The sequence below is a fragment of the Polistes dominula genome, unplaced genomic scaffold (genome assembly GCF_049000335.1).
Source record: "Polistes dominula isolate Pdom_NZ unplaced genomic scaffold, Pdom_raw_medaka contig_31, whole genome shotgun sequence".
Classification (NCBI taxonomy): domain Eukaryota; kingdom Metazoa; phylum Arthropoda; class Insecta; order Hymenoptera; family Vespidae; genus Polistes; species Polistes dominula.
This window is the reverse complement of record NW_028300925.1, coordinates 289,230-311,367: the sequence shown is the minus strand read 5'-3', so window position 1 is coordinate 311,367 and position 22,138 is coordinate 289,230. Positions and strand designations below refer to the sequence as shown.

Here is a 22,138-nt window from a genome sequence, read left to right as displayed (position 1 = left end):
AACGGCGTTACTCGATGCACATGAGGAACTCTAATTCAGTGTCTGCGGTCGTGTCAATCAACTCCACACCGGCCAACTAGGTAGAAATAATTAATGCCCGACAAATTTGGAGAATAAACACGATTCGCTTTATACGAAAAGTTAAAAAAAATATCTTGTAATGTTGAACTCCTTGAATGTTTTCCTAAGCGATGATCTTTTTTCATTTTATTTTTTTTTTTTTTTAGAATTGAATATTACTGGATCAAATTATTAATAGTAGGAATTATATGATTATATTTATTTTTTTCTTGGTTTGTTTCGATTAAATCATCATTTATGCGAATAACTAACTAGGATATAATCAAGGATATAATCAAGGATCCCATATGCATAATCTAACCGTTCGATATTACTAGGAAGATAGTACGAAAATCAATCGCGCATATTCGCTTTGATTTATTATCGATCCTCTACGATCAATATATCTACCCTCTCATATCTGTTATGTTGTCTTGCGAACGATTTCAAACTATAGAAAATCTACGTGATTCGAAATCAACGGTAGGATCGTCGAATAATCGCTAATCCTTTAATACCAATTTCGAATTATACGCGAAATCCGTGCAATTAACCGAGTCGTATTATTTCTCGTTACCTCGCACTGGAAAATATGCCTTTCGACATTGGGAAAGATAAAATTTCATAATACATATATACATATATTTGATAGAATGTATTGTATACGTATAATCAAACGTAAATAATTCAAATGTTTGACGCTTCAAATTCGATCATATATGTAAAATTGATTTTTGTGAATTTAATATTATAATATATTTCTGATTAAATTAAATGAAAAATATTCATTGGAATATATTATTTTCTTGTGTGTTGTTCGTTAGTAAGTAAATATCATTTTCAAATGAAAATAAGTGCGTGTCGTTTACATTAGACAAAGAAAAATATGCAGGCAATCAACCCTTGGCCTCAAATTGGAAGTAGCAAGATAAATGAAGGCGTTAGGGAGAATGCTAATTGCCATTCCGCGAGCGTCTCCTGAAGCTAAGGGGATAACTGCAACTCGGTTAGCATAACGAGACCAGTCGACAAATCCATTTTTACGACAAACTTGTCTTGTCACGCGAGACGAATCTTGATATCCTTTTCTTTATCATATGATTTATCAATTAAAACAATTTTCTATGCATGCATTATATTGTACTACCGATAAATTCATTTTCAATTCTTTCGTGAATATTAAATATTATTATTCGATTTTTTGAATTTAATTAATTAATTTCTAAGTATGCATTTTTACTGGCGTGTAATCGATAAAGATAATATTTAAAGAAAATTATTCATGAGAAATGGAAATAAGTAAATATTATTTTACCTTTTAAAATTAATGAAACTAATTTGAAAATAAATAAATGTTATAAATGTGCTTATCAAGAAAATATTTTAGAAAGTTTTTTATGATTTGCATAGAGAAAAGAATCTTTTTTTCTATAATAGCCTCATACACAACACAGCTGCGTCTAGGTCGCGCATACGTTCCTTGAAATTGAACGACATACAAAAACAGATTTACATCAGGATTACCAGCAATTCGATCGGTAAAGAAGCTCCGTGTCAATCAAAGTAATGGATAAGTATTCAGACGACATGAATCCGTATTGATTGAATGCACGTTCATACGTTTGATCATGGTAATAACAAGCACGACGGGAGTTGAAAGGGACATGGATGAAATGTGTTAATTAGAATACCATTAGAATACTATCTAATCTTCGACTCTATGGTAATAAATTTAATTAATTTTAATTTTTTTAAAACAATAAAAATAAATTGTTTAATAAAAATGTTCATATAGGCTGTAATAATAAGATAATTACATAAAATTTTATCGACCAGCGTCTGTGGATAGCAATACAAGTATATGTAATACAATTCTGTAACTGTGGTTGCCTGCTTGCAGGGGTTATATGAAAGAACGTAAGAAGATAGTAATACTTTCAACCCATTTCGGACGTATAAATTTGGACATGGGTGTCGTAGTGGTAATATTTTTATTAAATATATATAATATATTTATTATGTAAAATACATATCATGTAAAAATACATATAAAATATATATTTTATATATAAATATAAGATTAGGACGGTTTCTTGTGTGGTGGCTGAGGGCAGACATACGACCTGAACGGTAAAAAGACTTTAGTTGCTGAGAGTAGACGTGCGTCCAAAAAGGTTAAAGCATATGTGTTACGAAAATAATTTCATACAAAATTATCCTTCCAAATATCTTTTATAATCTCATCATATCTATTTACGTGATCTGTTATTTTTGAATTTGACCATTATAATCAGCCTTGTTTTTGAACAGACTTGTAAGGACCAAATAAAAGGGATAGAGAGAAGAGTAAGTCCGACTACATTGATAACACGATTACACATATACGTAAAAGCACAGTAGCTTGGCACAACTCGATTAGCAGAATCCATAGTAACGTTCCTTCGGCCGCGATAGAGAAATAAACGATAAAATAATAGTAGTAGTATTAGTAGCAGTAGTGATAGTAGTAGTATGAGAGTACTCGTTTGACCGCAATCAGAAGTTTGGTTTTGGTTTCATGTAAATTGCCATGAACTCATCTCAAAGAAGAATTAGATAATCGATCTATGGAGACAAAACATTCTTACAGACTTTTTTATTTTGTTTGCAAAAAAAGAGCACACTAACTTTGTGAGGAAATAAAAAAATGAAAATAAAAAATAAAGGGAGAAAAAAAGAAAAGCCATCTTATAGACCGATCTTCGGTATTTTTATGACAAGAGGAGAGCACATATCGATAGTATCGAAATATTAGCATAGGAATGAGATGCAAAAGACCTTAGGCTCGTTATCTTAAGCTCGATAAGTTTCACTACTCTCGAACGGTTCGTCACGTAGCATGTCCTCACGTAAGGGAGACGACCTCCTAGAGGAGGTCGTAGTTTTGCTCTTACACATCGGTCACGTACACTATCGTATATATAAGGAGCCTGCAACGTAACGTCGATAGGAAGCTACATTTTCACCCTTCCTCTTTCCCTCCTCTCTCTTCCTCACCCTCTCTCACTCTCTCTTACTCTATCTACCTTAGTCATAACGCGCAGAGATTACACGTGCACCCAATCGCGTCCGTGTCGCTCGCATCTGGCCTAAACATGTCTCTCGTTCAACAATATCTCGATATCTATGCTATGCTATGCTCTGTGTTCTCTCTCTCTCTCGCTCTCTCTCTTTTTCCTTATCTCTATCAATCTATCTATCTTTCTTTCTCTCTCTTTCTTTAGGTTATCTTCTCGTGTGTATCTTCGACCGGCTTCTCCGGTTTACCTTCATATCGCGATAACACTTTCGTGTCCCGTCGAATGCAAACACGCGAGCACTCCTTTACTTATACGAGCATACTTACCTGCGACGTTAAAACAACATGGACAGGTTCAGCTTCACACTCTAAGATTCTTTTAAATATTATATAATTTTCATATTTACAAATGAAATATTTCATTACATATTAAAGTGAACATTTTTTTTTTTATAATTTTTAAATAAAAATTTTTCAATCGGAACTTGTCAAGTATATAATGATAGATTATTTAAATAATAAAGAAAAGGTAATCGCTTATCTTAGCTGTCGAGAGTTGGTTGATATACTATTCAAAATTAATTTAATATTTATTTGAAAGGCAAAAAAGAAAAGCAGGTAGATACAGTAATTCATTCGACAATTCTCGACGAATAAAACTTTCTCCTAATGAACAGATAAACTTCTTGTAATAATGTAACATTTAACTCAACACAAACCAGCCAGTATATAGCATTGTCAGCTATATGGAAACCGTGTTATACAAATAACATGTTGTGGAAGAACTGTCGCAATTTTTGCACCCTGTTATATATCAAAACTGTGTTTTCATGGTAGTATGCTATAAGAGGGTCGAGTGTATTATATACTTACATATAAAAAGCAAAAAAAATTATGTATTATCCGTTGCCCGGAAAGATGTAGAACGAATAAGAAGAATAAAAATGAAGAAGTGTAGGAGGAGGAGAAGGAGGAGGTCGAGGTAGTGGTAGAGATAGTGGAAGAGGGGACAGGAGAAGAAACGTAGCTGTAGTGTGTATTATTTCCGAAGAAAGAAAGAAAAAGAGAGAGAGAGAGAGAGAGAGAGAAACAACGCGTGCGTGAGTGCGTACATGCGTGCGTACGCGTGTAATCGTAGGTTAGTTAAGTTAGGGGCACAAAAGTGGGGTACACGGTAAAGACGATAGAGATAGCACTATCGGAGGTGTTCGGTCGTTCTCGGAAAACCGATGTCTCACGAAGCGGACCGAAAGTAAAGCGCGCGGCAGACGGTCTTTGCGCGCCGAGCTCTACGGTCGTGATTCGACTCTGGCGATCGACTTGTAATCTCTTTATCTCGTGTGCTCTCTAATAATAAATCAACGTCAATTTTGTTTCAATTATTCAAATAAATATAATTGAATAAAATTAAATATTAATTACGCGGTCTTACGTGTTTTTTTTTAAATATAAGGTCAAGATTAAAGAAAAATAATCATTTTCGTTCGCGCCTCGGTTTTGTTATTTCAAATATTTTTGGTGTGATCGAACGAGTAAACAACAGTAAACAGTTTATTTTGAATTATTCTTCAAAGATACTTCTGGTCAACGGGAAATTTTGTTCTACCTATTGTTGGAGGGAATATAGAGAACAAAAAATATATATATACAAACACGTTTGTTATATAGTTCTACACGAGCATAAAAGAAAAAGAAATAAGAAGAAGAGGCGGAGGAAAAAGAAGAAATAGAGAAGATAAACAGTGAGAGTTTGGTGATGTGTGCGAAATCAACGAGACCAGCAGCATTCACGATGTCGTCGTTCCTCTGGATCTTCGCCCTGCTTTATCCAACGATCATTCAAGGTGCTAACAAACGTCTCTACATCCTTTTTGTTCTTTTTTTTTTTTGGTTTTTCTTTATTAATATTATTTTTTTTTTTTTTAATTTTATTTCTATGATTTTGAACGTATAATCATGTATTTTGGTTTTACTCAAAGGCAATTTATCGAAGATAGCTTATGACGTTAGTAGCTAACGGTCAACATGTAATTAGTAAAGTCATTTCTAATGTTTCGACACGCTGTTAACTACCTAATATTAACAAAATATTAAAACCCAATATAATTCGTTGATATAGAAATAGAAAGTCATATTTTTCCACGTGTATTTCATTGATATACATGTATTGCATCGTTGAAGATAGTTCCAACGGTTGGACGCCATTATGCGCGCACCTGGACAGTGGTATTTTTGTTGGAACTTGTTAATTGTTGATCGTTTTCCTCATCGAATAAGTTTTTTTTTTTTTTTTCGAGAATGAACGTTTCTTAATCACCTTCTTGTATAACGACGAAGGATTTTATTTTTAAAATATGCCATAATGTACATAATTTATTTTATTCCATTGCAATTTCCGTTGGAGATATGAAAATTCATTTATTTTTAAGTATCAAGGAAACATTCGAGATCGATTAAAAATTTGTTCTATTTTTTATTTTTTCCTTGTTTACAAATTAAATTTATAATAAAATAGATCGTAAAAAAACTATAGAGTATATTCCATGAAAGCTTCTTTATTATTATGACGGTTAAGCCCAACTTAGTTTTACGATTTGCCAAGAAAATCAGTAATTTGATGAAGAAAGTTTCGTTTTAAACAATTTTTTATTTATAGTTTTTCCTTTCATTTGTTTTCTTTTATATTTCATATATACACAGTTTTGATCTCTCTTAAACAAAATAATAAATAAATAAAAAGATGATAGTTATGGGAAATGTCTTTTTTACCGAGGAACGTTAGGGCGTATGATGCAACGTAGACAGTAAAAAGGAACGGTACCTACTCGTCTCGTTCGATTCGTTTGGTTCGCGTGTGAGAGTTCACTCACACATCAGAATAAAATGGAAGAAGGTACGAGTTCGATATAACTATAGCATAATCTATGATTATGCTGGAGAATCGTCAGAGTAAGTTTACCGCTACGACCACGTAATACTATTCCCTTCGTGTGTAAGATTCCCGAAGTCATGGCATGATGGAATAAATGATAAAGAAGATGGAGAAAGTCGTTCTCGTTTGACTCGCATATGGTATTATCGTAACCATAGCTTCGTTCTGTATATATTACATTCCTATATATAGATATGAATGTAACTAAGAATATATGATCGTATATATAGGTACTATATATGCATGCACATTCAATCATACATTGACGTTTCTTCGTATATTCTATAGAATATACAATACAAAACCAAAAAACAGAAAGAGAGATGATAGTAAAACGTATGCAGTAAGTTTGATCTCTGATCATACTTCTCAAAAGTTTATATATCGTTCTCTTTTATATTATAGTTTTTACGTATGCTTGTGGTCATTCGTATTGTTTTTTAAGCCGAAGTTTATCTCATTGAAAATTCGAGGTAATAGTAGTAGGTTATTACTTCGACGTTGTTATGAACAAATATATTCATACTAAAATAGTCTACTATTTTATTCTTGTTTTTTTTTTCTTTTTTTTTTTTTTTTTTAATACAAGAAAAATAACGAATTTAGAAATATTTCATTTTCGTTATATTCCAATAAAATTAGTTGAATTTATTTATGATAGATAGGAAAAAGTTTTGCAATATCTCCGTGGTCGTTTCATCAAAAAAGGAATACTTATGGCTAGTCATTAAAATTTTCAAATACGTGGGAAAAGAATCAGTTGGAGATAGGTATAAATATAAAGTAAAGGAAAAACGTATAGGATCGATGGGAAAAGGTAACTTTAGCAGGTAGCAGTTATAGAATTGTCATCGATTTAGACGGTTTAGAAGACGTGTTCGACATCAGGGAAATGTTAAAGACAGAAACTGAGGAAGAGAGAGAGAGAGAGAGAGAGAGAGAGAAAGAGAGAGAGAGAGAAAGAGAACAAGAGAAATGGAAGAAGAGAAAGAAAATGTGAGTTTAATGGTGGAAATATATGGATCGATCGATCGAATGAACGAACGAACGAACGAACGAAGATGCTCTTGTTGACGCCGATGACGACGACGTTACGTCGCGACGACGACGACGACGACGACGACGACGACGACGACGACGAAGAAGAAGACGTCGGCGACAACGACGATGGCTATTAGTCTCGCCTTTTCTTTTTTCAATTCATTCTCCTTCTATTCCTCCTCCATATTCTCCTCCTTCTCCTCTTCCTCCTCTTCTTTCTCTTCTTTTCCCCTACTGTATTTTATCATCAAGGTCACGGCCAATACGTTCAACCGATCGAACGTCGTTACTTTCGTTTCACATTTATGTAGGATTATTTCATTTTTATGAGTGTAACAATCTTTCTAACAACCTTGAAGATGTTTTTTATTTTTATATTTGTTTGACCAATAATTGTTTTGAAAGTTTTATTAACAAATTAGTAAATACTCTCGATGTGTTTATTTAAATATCAATTATTAAAAGTGTTGACATTATTGGTCAACTCGCAATCAATTACATATATATACATGTATGATGATTGTACGTCTATTTTTATAATTACAATTTTTTTTTTTTATAGAATTTAAAAGCAAATAATTGGGTGGAAAAATTATTGTATAAATTACTATAAATTTTCTTTTGTTTATTTAGATATTATATATACATTAAAAAGATTCATAATTACTTTTTAACTATTTGTGTAGTTATTGGAAATATAATGTCAAGTAGATGAGAAAAGAATCGATAAGCATAATCGAGTTTTGATCGTGCGCTCATTCTAAAAGTATATTTTTCAAATAAACTTCGATTCTCAACGACGTATGTTTTACACGTATATAAGTATTAGGGCGATATAAATGTATAGAAAACATGAAAAGGCTCATTTAAAAGCTAACTCATAGGATTCATTGAGATCCTGTTTGCTTTGAAAGTCGATCTTTTTTCCTATCTCTCTTTTTTTTTAATTTCTTTTATTTAATCTTTTTTATTATTATTTTTTTAATACTATTTCATTTCCATTTAATCATTTTTCGAAAGTAGATGGTAGTAGATATCGCTTATCTTCCTTTTGAAACGTGTCTCTTTCACAAAAATATATTTAACAATAAATCATTTTTAAATAGATATCTTGATAAAGTATTAGGAAATTTGGGATAGGGTATATCGAGTTTATCTTGAATTTAGGTATTTGTGTATATGTCGAAGAATCATTTGGCAAGCAAATTAATGAATATTATCGTTAGTTAAGTGATTCAGCCACTTAGGCAATCCGTCATTTAGTCATTCAATCTGAACAGAAAGCAAAGTGTAATGCGTTTTATCTGTTTTACCGTAAAAATATGAAAATAATGGTACGGTGCTCGAATTATTTCCTTCGCTTTTTGTTTGTTTTTCTTTTTTTTTTTTTTTCATTTGCTTCGTTCATTCATATGTTTTTATTATAATTATATATAATTTTTTATAATAAGGTTTTATAATAATGTTTTAATGAATTTGATGTCTTTTCATAAAAATTTCATTTTACAAACGTTGGAAAAAATATCATGTTACAAAATTTTATTAATGCATTCGTATATGGGTGGGTATATGTGTATTTTTATATATTGAATCAGAAACGAGATATTCATTTTGAAACCATGCATATTGATTTTTTTCTCTCAATGCATCAACACTCATCCTTGCAAAGAAATTACACATTGGATTTGTAGTTAAAATGTCCATACGTTGATATGTCCACATTTTTGGTTCTATCACATTTTCGAGCATTTTTGTTATTATTGAAATCCCTATAAGTGAAACGACAAAGTCAATTTATAAATTTTATTTATATTTATAACATAACGCACAGAGCGGAGTCGAAAGTTTCTAGATTTTTAATTTTTATAATCTAAATAAAAACAATTAGCTTAAATGTTTCGCAAAAGAATAATTGATATTTAAAATCACCTGTGGAACGGTTGAAACGGTTGAAACGGCCTGTGTTTTTACTTTGGAAATTAAATTAAATAAATCTTTCCCGAGGTTTTTTATCTCTTTCATTTATTTTTCGTACTTAATCGTTTTAGTAGTTTTTTGGAATTATTTCAAGTTATAGTTGTCGTAACACGCAAAGAAGAATTGTCTAGTAAAATAGCATTTTTCATCGTGATTATATTTACGATTCGAGAATGTCGGTAGCTTCGAGATTACCGTGAAAGCTTTTGTAGGTTTGGGTTAACGACGTGCATAGATGGCATCATCCCCCAACGCGCTCGTAATATATCTTTCTCGATTACGAGATTAAAAGTGTGATATAAATCGCTAGATGGCAAATTCTTTTTGGGTTTTTTTGTTGTTGTTATGTTTTTGTCTCTTTCTCTTTTTTTTTCCCCCTACTGTCGAAAGAGGTCCAGTTGGAACGTAGTTAGCAACAACGGATACCATCCAAAACGAAATCATTTCGCTTTATGGTTGATAAATTTTCGAATGTAATTCCTATCCGAAAAAGGGAGAAAGAACGCCTATGCATTTCGTATACGTAGGTATATAAATATATATCTGCATGTATATATGTATATATACCTACATGCATCCATACTTTGTCGTCGTCGTCGTCATTGTTGTGATGGTTTGATGTTGGTAAAGGTGATGGTTGTGATAGTACGTACATACATCGTTGAAATTCGATTACCATGCAAAACAGCTTCTCCAGTGTAGATTTTTTTTGTCCAAAAAGTTTCTCTACATACAAAGCAATAGAGAAAACAGTGAACGAGTTTGTTCGATAGCTAGAGCTTCCCTTGACTATATTCTATGAGTATGTAAAACAAATAGGCATGACGTTCATCGATCTAACATAAGTTAACGGAGTAAATATCTGATACAACATTTTTATTGATTTTCACGCATATTTTTTACTTCTTTATTTCTCTCTCTCTCTCTCTCTCTCTTTCTCTATTTCTTATATTTTTCTTTTTAATCATATCTCTTACATCTGTTTCCTCGCAGAACAGGAAATTCTACTATATTAATGTTTCTTAACTTTACAAGATATGTATATACCAGATAAGAAAGTCCGAAAATTATGTTGAATATTAATTAGATTAATTGCATACGTGTGAAATAAGAAAGTAGCGGAGGAGAAAAGTTTAAGGTCACAATTATACAAAAGAGCTGCACCTTTCCAAGCGGTTGTAACTTAACAACTCGTGCTCACCTTGGACCATAAAAGAGGTTTCCAGTAAAAATGACGTAATCGTGTTGTGCATTAAACTCTTAGGCCTTGACTTCGCGTGCACGTTTATCGTGATTTTCATAGAAATTAAAGACCGAAATAAAATTATGAAAATAATGTATAATATATTATACATATATACACATATCGATCGTTGTAACTGGCTTGTTTTCTTCCTTTTTGGTTTTTTTTTTTTTTATCATTTATTTCCACATAAATTCAACGTACGTTTTTTATGAAAAAGAAAAGTTAATTTTTAATACGTCATAGATTAATTAACATCATTAAAATTTTCTTCGTAATTTGGAGTTTCCGATTTCTTTTTATTCTCTTAATAAAATTATTATTTATAATCATAATCTTTAATACGATTTCTTTTCCTCATTCGAGATATAAATAATGTGTATGATTTCCGGTTAGAAATATATAATAGTAGTTCAGCTTAATCAATAAAATAATGAGATATTCATGTGTGTATGTCTGGGAAAACACTTAAGACCATCATTGTAAATATATATTTGACTAGGGCAATAACAGGATTTATAGTTTCCGATTTTAATTAACTGAATTAGTATTTATAAATTATATAACATATACATATAGTATAAATTATATTATCACTTGTGTAATGAATAGTTTTGATTTTTGTTTCTATTACATTTTTCATCAAATTATGATAAAATATTCTAAAAGAATAAAAGGAAGAATATCGTACAGTTTATTTTAAGAAAAAGAAATCGTAGAAAAAAAAATAAAGTGAATAAAAACATAGTAATGAAAAAAACTGAATATAATGGTGTTATATGCAAAATGTTTGTAAAATTTCTTTCTTTGATATCTTGAAAACAGTTAAGTATTGCACACTCTTGTACGGTACAATGTAATGTCCTAATCGAATTGTCTAAAATTAAAAAAAAATCGGAGTCTATAAATTCTGGAGTTGCTATTGTAAACTAAAAATAACCACATTGTTTTATATTGCATCAAAAAACAAGAATTGATTGATTCATTGATGTAGTTAACTGCCATTCGTTACACGCAATACTTCGTTAAGTTGTTTTTTCATCTGGTGGTTGATAATAAAAAGTATTTTATACTAGTATAATTTTATCTCTGCATCTCTTCCAACATATAAAAATGTATAAAAATAAATTTTTAAAAACGAAGAAAAAAAAGGAGGAAACGATGTTCTAGATAAAAATATTTCCTCTTTCAATAATCTCGAAATGTACATACGTGTATATTAATTATAAATATCCGAGAGTTTCTCGTGTTCTTTTGCTAAATAATAATCATTCTATTTATGCAAAGAAAAAGCGTATACGAAGAGCTTTATGTACCTGTGAGTTTTCGAACATGTTTTCACAGTATGTTAAAACGTTTCTCGGTAAACACTGTGTCGTCACGTAGCAATTTTTATGCTTATTAGGTTTATGATAAAAACGTTGTATTTTTCGTATCGGAAGAAACGATTCGATACACGCCACGATTTTATCATTAAACTATTGTGCCACATTTGTTTAGTTTCTTTATCTAAATTTCGTTAGTTCATTTCGTAACAATTCAAATGGTGATTAGATGAATATCATCGAGATAAAGAGAATGTGGTATTATATGTAGGCGTTTTAAACAACGTGCGTGCGGAGTAAAATAATTCGAAAGAAGAATGTGGGTTACGTCACATGGTGGTTGTGAATATAACGGAGCAGTGGCCTAATTACAATCTCTATACCCCGATGCAACTAGAAAGGCAAGGCGTGCGTAATGCATACACAGAAGTTAGTTTGTGGTAGACGATTGCAACATACCGAGTTATGGTAGATAGGCCGTGCGAACTATATCTCCAATCCATATATCTCTTATGTTAGTTAATTAATTTCTATATCGTTTACGTTATACGAGACAAAAGAATAATTCCCTTAGGGTTACGTTAGCCTCTATATACAATTAACGTAATTTACGCTTCAAGTAAAATGCTCTCTTTCTCTATCTTTTTTTTTGGATTCTTTTTCCCCTGTCCTCTCTCTCTCTCTCTCTTTTTCTTCACGAAGGTTTAGCAGGGTAGAAAAAAGTAGCAGGATTAAAGTAGAAAACTTTGAAAAAGCGAACTTTAATAATCTCAAAGCTGGGGCCGTTCTTAACGCGTCAAGATTTAATTACTCTTTCGTTCCTTTCTTTTGTATTTTTATTATTAATTTTTTATGTTTTTTCTTTTTTCCCCCCTTTTTTCATATTCTTCTTCTTCTTTTTTATGTTCGATTTGTTTTACATTTTGTTTCTTCTTTATCCCGTGAGATAAATCATGGTACGATACTTCGGTAAACAAGAAAGTTTACATTTATTATAGAGTTTTGTTAACACGTAGGCTCTATCTCCTCGTTATATTATCATTAACGACGATGTTTGAGTAATATCATTATGTTTTTCCGTAACAATAGGAAATAATATAATACGCCATATAATATTTATATACTAGTACTTTACCTAAAGTACATTTTAACAGACTTATTCGTGATTCTGAAATGATACTCTTATACAATCTCTTTCTCTCCCTCATTCCATCTTTTTCTTTCTTTTTGTAAGCTGTGTAACTCGTAAACGACTATTTCAGCATTCTTATCTCTTTATTACGTAGTGATAACTCGAGGCGATGGAGCGTTTAGCGCAAAAATCACGTTCCCATAGCTCGCAGGACCTCGAGGAAGAAGATATCGGTGTAATAGTGTGCAACAATGGCCCGTTCGTTCATTCGTTCGTTCATTCGTTTGTTCATTCGTTCGTTAATTCTTTCATTCGTTCGTTTGTTCAAGATTCTCCTTCATCTCATCTCTCTTTAGCTCTTAGCTAATCCCTTCGACTTACGTAAGATCGTTTAACGGCTTTTCCCCTTAAACGCGTCACACCCATACATTTAAAGCTGTTCAAGTCTATCCATCTATATACATTAGTGCATGTAACGTCTTAGGCGTGAATGTGTAAGATGTCGATCCCTTTCTACCTATTCTGTTCACTTTCCGTATGAGTTTCACAAAGGAATTGGAGAACTTTGGAATCGAAGGTGGGTCGTTAAGAAAAAAGCAAAAAAGAACTATCTATCTACCTATCTATCTATCTATCTATCTATCTATCTATCTATCTATCTATCCAGTTAAGCTAGCTAGCTAGCTATCTTTCTATTCTTGAAGGTGAAACGTTACGTGACAGGTGTGTCCCACATTTATGTTCACATTCACATTGATGTTCTTAACAGGTTCTTCTTCTCATTTCTTTTTCTATTTTGCTTCTTCTTGGAACAGGTTTTGGTTCATCTAAATCTTTCGAATTATTTCTTACTTAAGTGTGTGTGTGTTCCATGTGTTTTTAGTAATTATTATTATTCCCTTCTTTTTTGGGTCTTTTGAAAGAAAAATTCAAAAGGAATATTATCTGGGGAATCCAATATGTTCACAAAGTTCATTTGGTTAAATGTTCACTTTGGATAATGGTAATAGTCCGTAGTACCGTAATAAAGACGTTTATCGTTAGCTGTTTATCGATCTCTACGCCATGCGAGAGAGAAGGCCACTTTTCTCTACATACGTACGCATCTATGTATGTGAGTATGTTTGCAGTTATATGTCTATACGCTATCGCCTATTATATGTATTGAATCTCTATCTGGTGCGAATCATACCTCTCCCCCGACGAAAGTACGTATCGCTCATCGTGGTGCACCCACTCGGCCATAATTAATAGAATTCGAGGCTAGTAAAGCTAATAATGCGTTAACTCTGTGGTCGATGCTTCACTATGGATAACATTTTACTAGTATAATAGTCAGCGTTTGTAATATTATTGAAATATATCGATTTTTAATTCTCTCATGTTTATTTTTAAATAATTAATTAATTAATTAATTAATACAAGACGATTCTTGCATTAGCATCTTGACTTTCGTTATCATTATTCTATTTGTTGCAAATATAATATATACTATATTTATTATCGTATTAATTCTTCGATTATATAATTAATAATTCAGTGATATATAATTTATAATAATAAAATTTGTAAAAAATAATAACAGCATGAGGTAGAGAAATCATTAATTGGAAATGATCGTCAATGTATGTTTCTAAACGAAGTATTTAAGCGAAGCTACGAAGCGAATCGATGATAGAGGATATCGACCTGTACGCGAAGAAGGAGCACATGGTCATGGAAAGGGAGTTCGCTACGATTCGAACCAACAGTTTCTCCCTATAACGCGGCTTTCTCTGTTGTTGACTGACCAATCGTGGTTAGGTAATATCGGCTGGCTAACCTTCCTTCGATCATTTTCTATGCGGCGGAAATAGTGATTCTTTCTCTCTTTTTCTCTTCTTTCCCCCCCTCTCTCTCTCTCTCTCTCTCTATCTGTTTTTTCTTTTTTTACTTTTTAGGAAAATTCTTATCTATTAGCTCTTCCAACGAAGCGTAAATTCTTCGAAAGAATTTCTTTCTGAATGAAATCTCGTTTCTTTCTCTATTTCTTGATTTCTCACACCATCTCGGACGTCGAATTTCGAACGGCAGCTGCGAACAAGGGCGAGAGAGTCCTTTCCAGGCGAATTGCCAAGTTTCCCCTTTTGATCCTCGGATTCGCATGATTTACCGTTTTGATTTTGCGAACGCCTCGTACGAATTTACAACACCGAGAACCGAGATCGTCTCGGTGATGCGAGTAATCATCGCCGAAAGCGGATAATCCTTCGATGTTATATATTTCCATGGTCTAACTCTCTCTCTCTCTCTCTCTCTCTCTCTCACACAAATACACGTGATGCACGCACGCACGCACGCACGCACGCACGCACGTAGGTGTAGCTCCCGTTCGTTCGTCCGTATGTTCGTACATCATCAAATTTTAATTGGAATTCAATTTCGCGCTCTAGTTTCGCGGCTTCTCGCTAAAAGCTAGTCATCGGTTTTTCATCGGCATGCCGTGCTCATCGAAATCTACTTAATTGTATGAAATACGTCAGGCTTTACAAATTCTTTTTTTTTTTTCAATTTTTTTTCTCTCCTTGCTTTCTTTTATTTCATTGCTTTTTTCTTTCCCCACCCCTACACTTTGTGGTTCTTTTTATGTTTTTTTTCTCTTTTATTTTCTATCTCTCTTTTTAACTAGTATAAGTCAAGTCACGTAACTTTTAGCAAATTAGCGTTGAAAGATAAGACAAGTTTAGTTGGATAGCTTGAGAAAGTTAAACGCTTTGTTACCTTTATCATTATTGTTATACTCATTTCCGTCAATGATTTGCTTTTTCTTTCCTCAAGGAAAATAAAAGAAAATAAAAAGAATATTAATGTTAAAATAAACTTTTTGTGAAATAAATGTATCTCTTTCTATGTTTCGTTGGTCAAGGGAGAGAGAAAAAGGAAACGTTTGAAAAATCGTTTACAACAATAAATAAATTGTCGGTAAGAGAGAAAGAGATAGCGCGTTTTGTATACATACATTAGCGCGATTACGAGGATTTAATTAATACGATACACGTATATATATATATACACATATATTTATCTATGCATATATATTATATATATATAATATATATGTTCGTGAAACTCAGCGTACAAACGTTGGAATTGGAAAGTTGCGCGCTGCTATCGATGGAAATCGAGAGAGTCGTTCTGAATTCGAAATCGACCGGGTTACGGTGTATGTCAATATTGAAAATGTATCGAGCGAGATAAACGTCTCTGTTATGCGATCTGAATTGCAAATGCAATTTGGAACGCGTCTCTCCCTTCCTTCTTGCGGAACTCGCGATCGGAAGGTACTGACTTTGCCTTGTCGTTGCTCGTCCTTCTATTTATCTATCTGAAATAATTCGTCGTTGTTGATAGAGAGAGTTAAATCGAAACGAGATGAGATCAGATGAGACCAGACCAGATCATACCTTACCAAACTATACCATACTATACCATAATACCATACCATACCATACCAAACCATACCATTCTAGATAAAATGAAGATCGTCATAATCGAGCTCAAACGAATATAAATAACCAACTCTTAAATAAGATCATTCATTTTAAATATTATTAATAGATCAATCATAATGTTACAATTAGATATTTGTTTTATCTAAATCTCATTCATAAAACAGTTTTATCATCTTATTTATCATTTACTTTCTTGACCATTAATATCAATGTTTACGATTAGCATATGGGATAGGAATTTAAAGTGTTTATGAAATCTTGTCATTCTTATGTATATATTTACGTTTAATATAAGTACAAGGGGGGAAAAAAAAACAAGAAAAAGAGAAAATACGTAAATCGACGGTATGGATTTGTGGTAGGGAAGGAGAAGGGCCACAAGGGAGAGAATCGACTTGGTTCTCGTATATCACTATCATTTTTTTCCGACATAAAATCGATGTCGGCCAGCGTATGGCGGCCAGCTATTTCGTAAAATATGTTCCGCATAATTTAGAATACATAGGACAGAACTACCGGTTTCTCCCTTCCCATAATATCTCTCCTCTCTCTCTCTTTTTCTCTATTTCTCTCTCTCTCTCTCTCTCTCTTTCACTCTCTTTTCCTCGTTTTCTCGTTTCCATGCTATGCTATAACTGGATAATCAGAAATAGACCTTTCAGATTCCAATTATCGATTCCATTCATTATGAAGTACACCGTAGAGTAATCAAGTCGAAAGGATGATTTTCTCTCCGTACTTCCATTTTTATTTTTCTCTCTTTTTCATTCATTCGAACATATGCATGATCTATCCATTTACATCTGATAAATTTCAAGTAAGAAACAGACGAGGCATTGTCGTATTGCAGACGTCTTGACTATAAAGGATGAAAGTCGTAACTAGTTTCTTTCTTTCCGTTCTAATACTTTTAACGATATGAAGGAGGAGAATGAGAAGGAGGGTGTCCAAGAAGGGAGAAAAGAAGGGAGGAAGGAGGAGGGAATGAGTGCAATGAGAGTACGTAGAGCCACGCTTAAAATTCATCTTTCTCATAGTAGTCGTTTGCTCGGTCCAACTGTATTTCCTTCTTTTTCCTATTTCTCTCTCTCTTTCTCTCTCTCTCTCTCTCTCTCTCGTTCCGCTTTCTTTCTCTTACCAGATATAATTGCTTTTTCTCTCGGGCGATTGGACGTCCATTTCGACAAAGCGAGAAGAGTGCCCCTTGTCTTTCGAGTCGCTCAAACGTCACTATCATCGTTTCTGCTTTCTCATTGCTAAGTTCCATCTCTCTCTCTCTCTCTCTCTCTCTCTTTCTCTCTCATTTTTTCTTTCTCTCGTTCTCTTTTATAGTAACCAGATTTTCTCTCTGTAGGGTCGTTCAATGAGATATAAATTCCATTCTTTCGAGTAGAAATTATGCTTGTTGTATTCCTTGTAATTTCAGTCGTTGAGATCATAATTTTTAACTTGAGACGACTGAGGAGGAGACGTTCGTTTTACCGAATGATAAAATACAATATTTAAGTGTATATGTAACCTTCTTTTACGCGATGAACGTATACAACTGTTAAAAGAGAAAAGTGTATTGACCTCTCGCAGAAAAGTACAGGCTGCTGGTGCATCAACTTGATTGTATGGATTCTTAATGCACGCAACGAACGGCTTACGAAACCCCGTTAGCAATCGTGGAAGCCGCTTCAAGAAGCTTCTCATTTTTTCTTTTTTCCTGTTTTTCCTTTTTTTTCTTCTAATGTTTAGTCTTTATTTAGAGAAAAATAATAGAAGAGAAAATTGATTGCACGATCAAAGAGGAAAAGATTCTTATATTCATAATTTATAATTCTTCTGCCCCCTGTTCCTCTTCTTTCTCATTCATCCTTTGCTTATCATGAATACTAACTGTTCTAATTTTTTGTTCAATCACTCATCGATTTGGTCATTTATCTATTTTTTTATTCTTTTTTTCTAATATTATATTTTCTAATTTCGTCTTTCATTCTCGGTTTCATTGGTTCGTTTAAAAATGACTCGGTGCTAACGACGTTATCGTACGAAAGAAAAAGAGGGTCCTTGAATGTATGAAGAAACTCATCATTCTCTCGTGTATATACGTATATGTATAATATACATACATACATATATATACATATATATAAAAGCGGATATACGTTCCATGACTGCAAATTCCGACGTACATACATCCACCACGAGAGACTGCATTCCGTCGCGTAACATTCTCTCACGGAATTCATATAATCATTTTATTATCCGAGTTACGCGGAAAAGCATATTAATTGCGAGAAGGACCAAGACCCCTTCTCTTTCTCTTTCTCCTTCTCTCTTTCTCTTTCTCCTTCTCTCTTTCTTTATCTTACACTCTCTTTCTGCTCCTTCGGGAAGGACATTCGAAAAGAACGTCGTTCCTCTCCTTTTGGGACGAAGCCAAATCCGTTCCTTGTCCTGTCTTCTCTTTCTTCATCTCTCTTTCTCTCTCTCTCTCTCTCTCTCTCTTTTCTATAAGTAAAGGATTCTGTTAGGGTGCCAGCTAGGTTTTCAACGTACATGCTCGAACGTCGATTCGGGATTCACTTTGTAGGATCTTCGTCTTCAAGGGACGTTAATAAAGTTTTCTCTTTCTTTCTTTCTTTCTTTCTTTCTTTCTTTCTTTCTTCCGCCATTTGGTAAGATCGAGAATTTCCATTCTCTATTCTTCGTGAATCAAGCAATTTCTCTCTCCCTTTCTTCTCTCTCATTTACTCTCCCGAGTTAGGAGCATCCATTGCGATCATAGATCTGCAACGTCGGCGTTGGAGACGGTAGCAAGGTCGTAATTACCCTGGCGCTAGTGCACTCTCGGGGGCCACTAACGTTACCACATCGATCCAAACGTTAGCACATAGATTTCATAGGATCCGTTTATGTTCGTGAACATAAACACCCAAAGGAAATCCTCTTTCTCTAAGTAGAGCCAATAGGAAATCTATATTTCGGATTTAAACCAATTATTGTAGGAAGATGAAACAGCAGCTATCTTTAACATAGCTGAGATTTAAAGATTAAAGATATTTCTAATTCGATCTTAAGGATTCTATATATAGCATTTTCCTTTTTATTATACCATAACACGGATTAAATAATGAAATTTCATGATAAGTAGATACTTTAACGAAAGCGAAATGAAAAGGTTGGTAGAAACTAATGTAAGGCTTCGTTCTTAAGAATTGACTATAAAACGAATCAAGGGTTGGGGGAAGAGTATGCTCAGAGCTAACGTTTAATGGTACTACCTACGATCGAGAAAGGTAACTATCCTAATTTCTAGTTCGTATTCGCCCTTTGCACGCTAATGTTAGTAGTATTCAGCTAGTAGGGAACGTAGGTCGTAGTAAAGGAAACGAAGGAAGGAAGGAAGGAAGGAACAAAGCGTGTTGTGTGGAGGCCACTTTTACTCGCGGTCGTTATATGTACTTCCTGGAACGTCAGAGAAGGTACCAGCAAGGAAAGCCGGTCGAAGGGTTCAAGGCTGCCACTGGGTTCAACGTTCCTTCCAACGAAGAAAGAAAGAGAAAAAGAAGAAGAAAAAGAAGACGAAGAAGAAGAAGAAGAAGAGGGAATGACTCCTCCTCCTCTTCCTCCTCTTTATTCTTTTGCTTTTGCTTTTGAAGTGCTTCAAAAGAAAATTAACTATTTACGTTAGACGATAATTATATGACGAAACTGAGAAATACTGACTTAACTCACTATTATTTTCTTATTTTCAACGTAACACGTGTGTGTGGGAAGGAAAAAGGGGAAGGAACATAGTTTTCTCTACTACATTGTACGCGTTTGATTTTCCTAGCTGTTATATCGAGAAACGATAGTAGATAATGCTACTACTCCGCTGTTATCGATTTCAAGCAAGGAAAGATATGCTATCGATAGAAACGTTGCCTTTCGTATTCGTTATCTACATTTACTTCTATACTATCGTTAAAATAATAAGGTTGTGTATTGTATATCTTTCCTTCTTCCTCTCTTTCTCTTTCTTTATAAAGCTTTTTATATTTACTATTTGCACAGTTTTTAAAGAAATAGAAATACGGAAGAGATTATTGGAAAATCGACGAGTAAATCTCAATAACAACTACGACGACGAGTTCAAGTTTTCTCTCTTTCTCTCTCCTTTTATTCACTATATTTTTCTCTTACTTTCTCTCTCTCTCTCTTTCTCTCCTTCTATCTCTCTCTACCCTTCTAGACGAGACAAATTTAAAAGCAAATCGAATTCACGTTTAACGATTGCATCGTCGTTTATCATACGGATTTAAAACTCTTATCGCTATTTATCGGTCGAATTTTGATAGTTTCATCGGGAGAACCCCCAGGGATTTCGCTACGTTTTATTTATATCGTTACTTCGAAGAGATTTCCTCTTTCGTATAGAAGGTATAGAAAATATAGAAACGTTAGACGTAAAATTCGACTTTTATACTTCGTCGCCTTCCAATAACCTTCTAAATCGTCTTGAATGGACAATATCCTTCTTAACTTTAATTCTACTTTAGCAATTTCTAGATCTCATATGCCATAAATATATATTCATAGGAATTTCTATTAAAACTGTTCGTATTTCTGTATGAATTACGTGAAAAAATTCTACATACGTATACACCTGTATGAAAAAAGCTCTCCTCAAGAGTAAATATAAATAGTATTTTAAATAAAAATCTATATATTATTGTAAGTTATAGATAATAATAATGCAAAGAATAGAGTCGAGTGGTAAAGCCAGAGGTTGGTGCGACCAATCGAAAGGAGCCGAGAAGATATAACCGTCGAGCTTGTCTCGTGTGTTATCCGAGTTGGTTTCACCTCCTCCTCCTCCTCCTCCTCCTCCTCCTCCTCTTCCTCCTACGTATTTACGTCCATGTGTTCCTTTCTTCTCTCTTTGTACATATATATATATGTATATCTGTGTGTATAAGTATAAGTATGAGTATGAGTTTACGTGAATCGGACACGATGGAGAAAAGAGGAAGGAGGAGAGGTAAGAGAGAAGGACGAAGAAGCGGTCGGCCGAGCAAGACCGGTCCGACAGGTTTCTTGGTTCTCGAGGAGTAGGCGAAAGGCTCTTCTACTCCGTTAGCCTCTTTCTTCGGTTCTTGGGGACTCGACCAAGAGAAGCTTGCTCTGGGGTGGACACCTTTTTCTCTTCTCTCTCTCTCTCTTTTTCTTATACGGTCACGAACGCTTATTCCAACTTCACTTGGTGGAGTGTCCACGACTTCGACCATCGTAACGGACTCGAGTTTTCAACAGTAAAAGCTTTGAGTTATATATATACACCTCTTTCTCTCTCTCTTTCTCTCTCTCTTTCTTTCTTCTTCACATTTTGTCTTTTTTGTAATCTTTATCAGTAACAAACGTAAGATGTTAGATGTTAGACGTTAGACGTTGGTAAAGTTGAGGAGCTAGAAACTAACGAGCTACCTGTAAAAGAGTCTTAGTCATCGTCGTCGTCGTCGTCGTCGTCGTCGTCGTCGTCGTCGTCGTCGTCGTCGTCGTCGTCGTCATCATCATCGTCATCCTTTTCATCTTCTTGACTCTATCCAAGCAAAGATCCTCTCTGACTTAAACTCGGATAAGCTTCTCCCTCTTGTATATAACAAATTTTCACGTCAACCTCTCGACCTGCTTTCCTTCCACGAGTTTGCCATTGTAGTTGTGTAGTAGCAGTAGTTGTAGTAATACTAATACCTCCTCCTCCTTCACTACCTTTACCGTTTTATTCTATAGGAAGCTTCCGACTTTGCTTTTCCCTGCCATGAGGCGTGGCTCCATCTTTTTTTGGGAAACTTGCCAAGATCACTGTTTATAAATGTCTCTTTGAGCTAGAGATGTCATGCCTTTTCTTT

The 22,138-nt window shown here is 33.7% G+C and overlaps 1 protein-coding gene across 6 annotated transcripts in view; it reads left to right on the top strand.

The window, feature by feature from the left end:
- Nucleotides 1-4,378: 4,378 nt before the first annotated feature.
- Fas3 (fasciclin 3) overlaps nucleotides 4,379-22,138 on the top strand; it is a 247,531-nt gene continuing 229,771 nt past the window's right edge. For 4 of the 6 annotated variants that reach the window (XM_089171407.1, XM_015317646.2, XM_015317645.2 and 1 more), the window contains exon 1: nucleotides 4,379-4,962. In XM_089171407.1, the coding sequence (XP_089027533.1) occupies nucleotides 4,875-4,962 (88 nt within the window). In that variant the 5' untranslated portion in view covers nucleotides 4,379-4,874. The remainder of the gene's footprint in view (nucleotides 4,963-22,138) is intronic. The other 2 variants (XM_015317647.2, XM_015317649.2) reach the window with 1 other exon arrangement.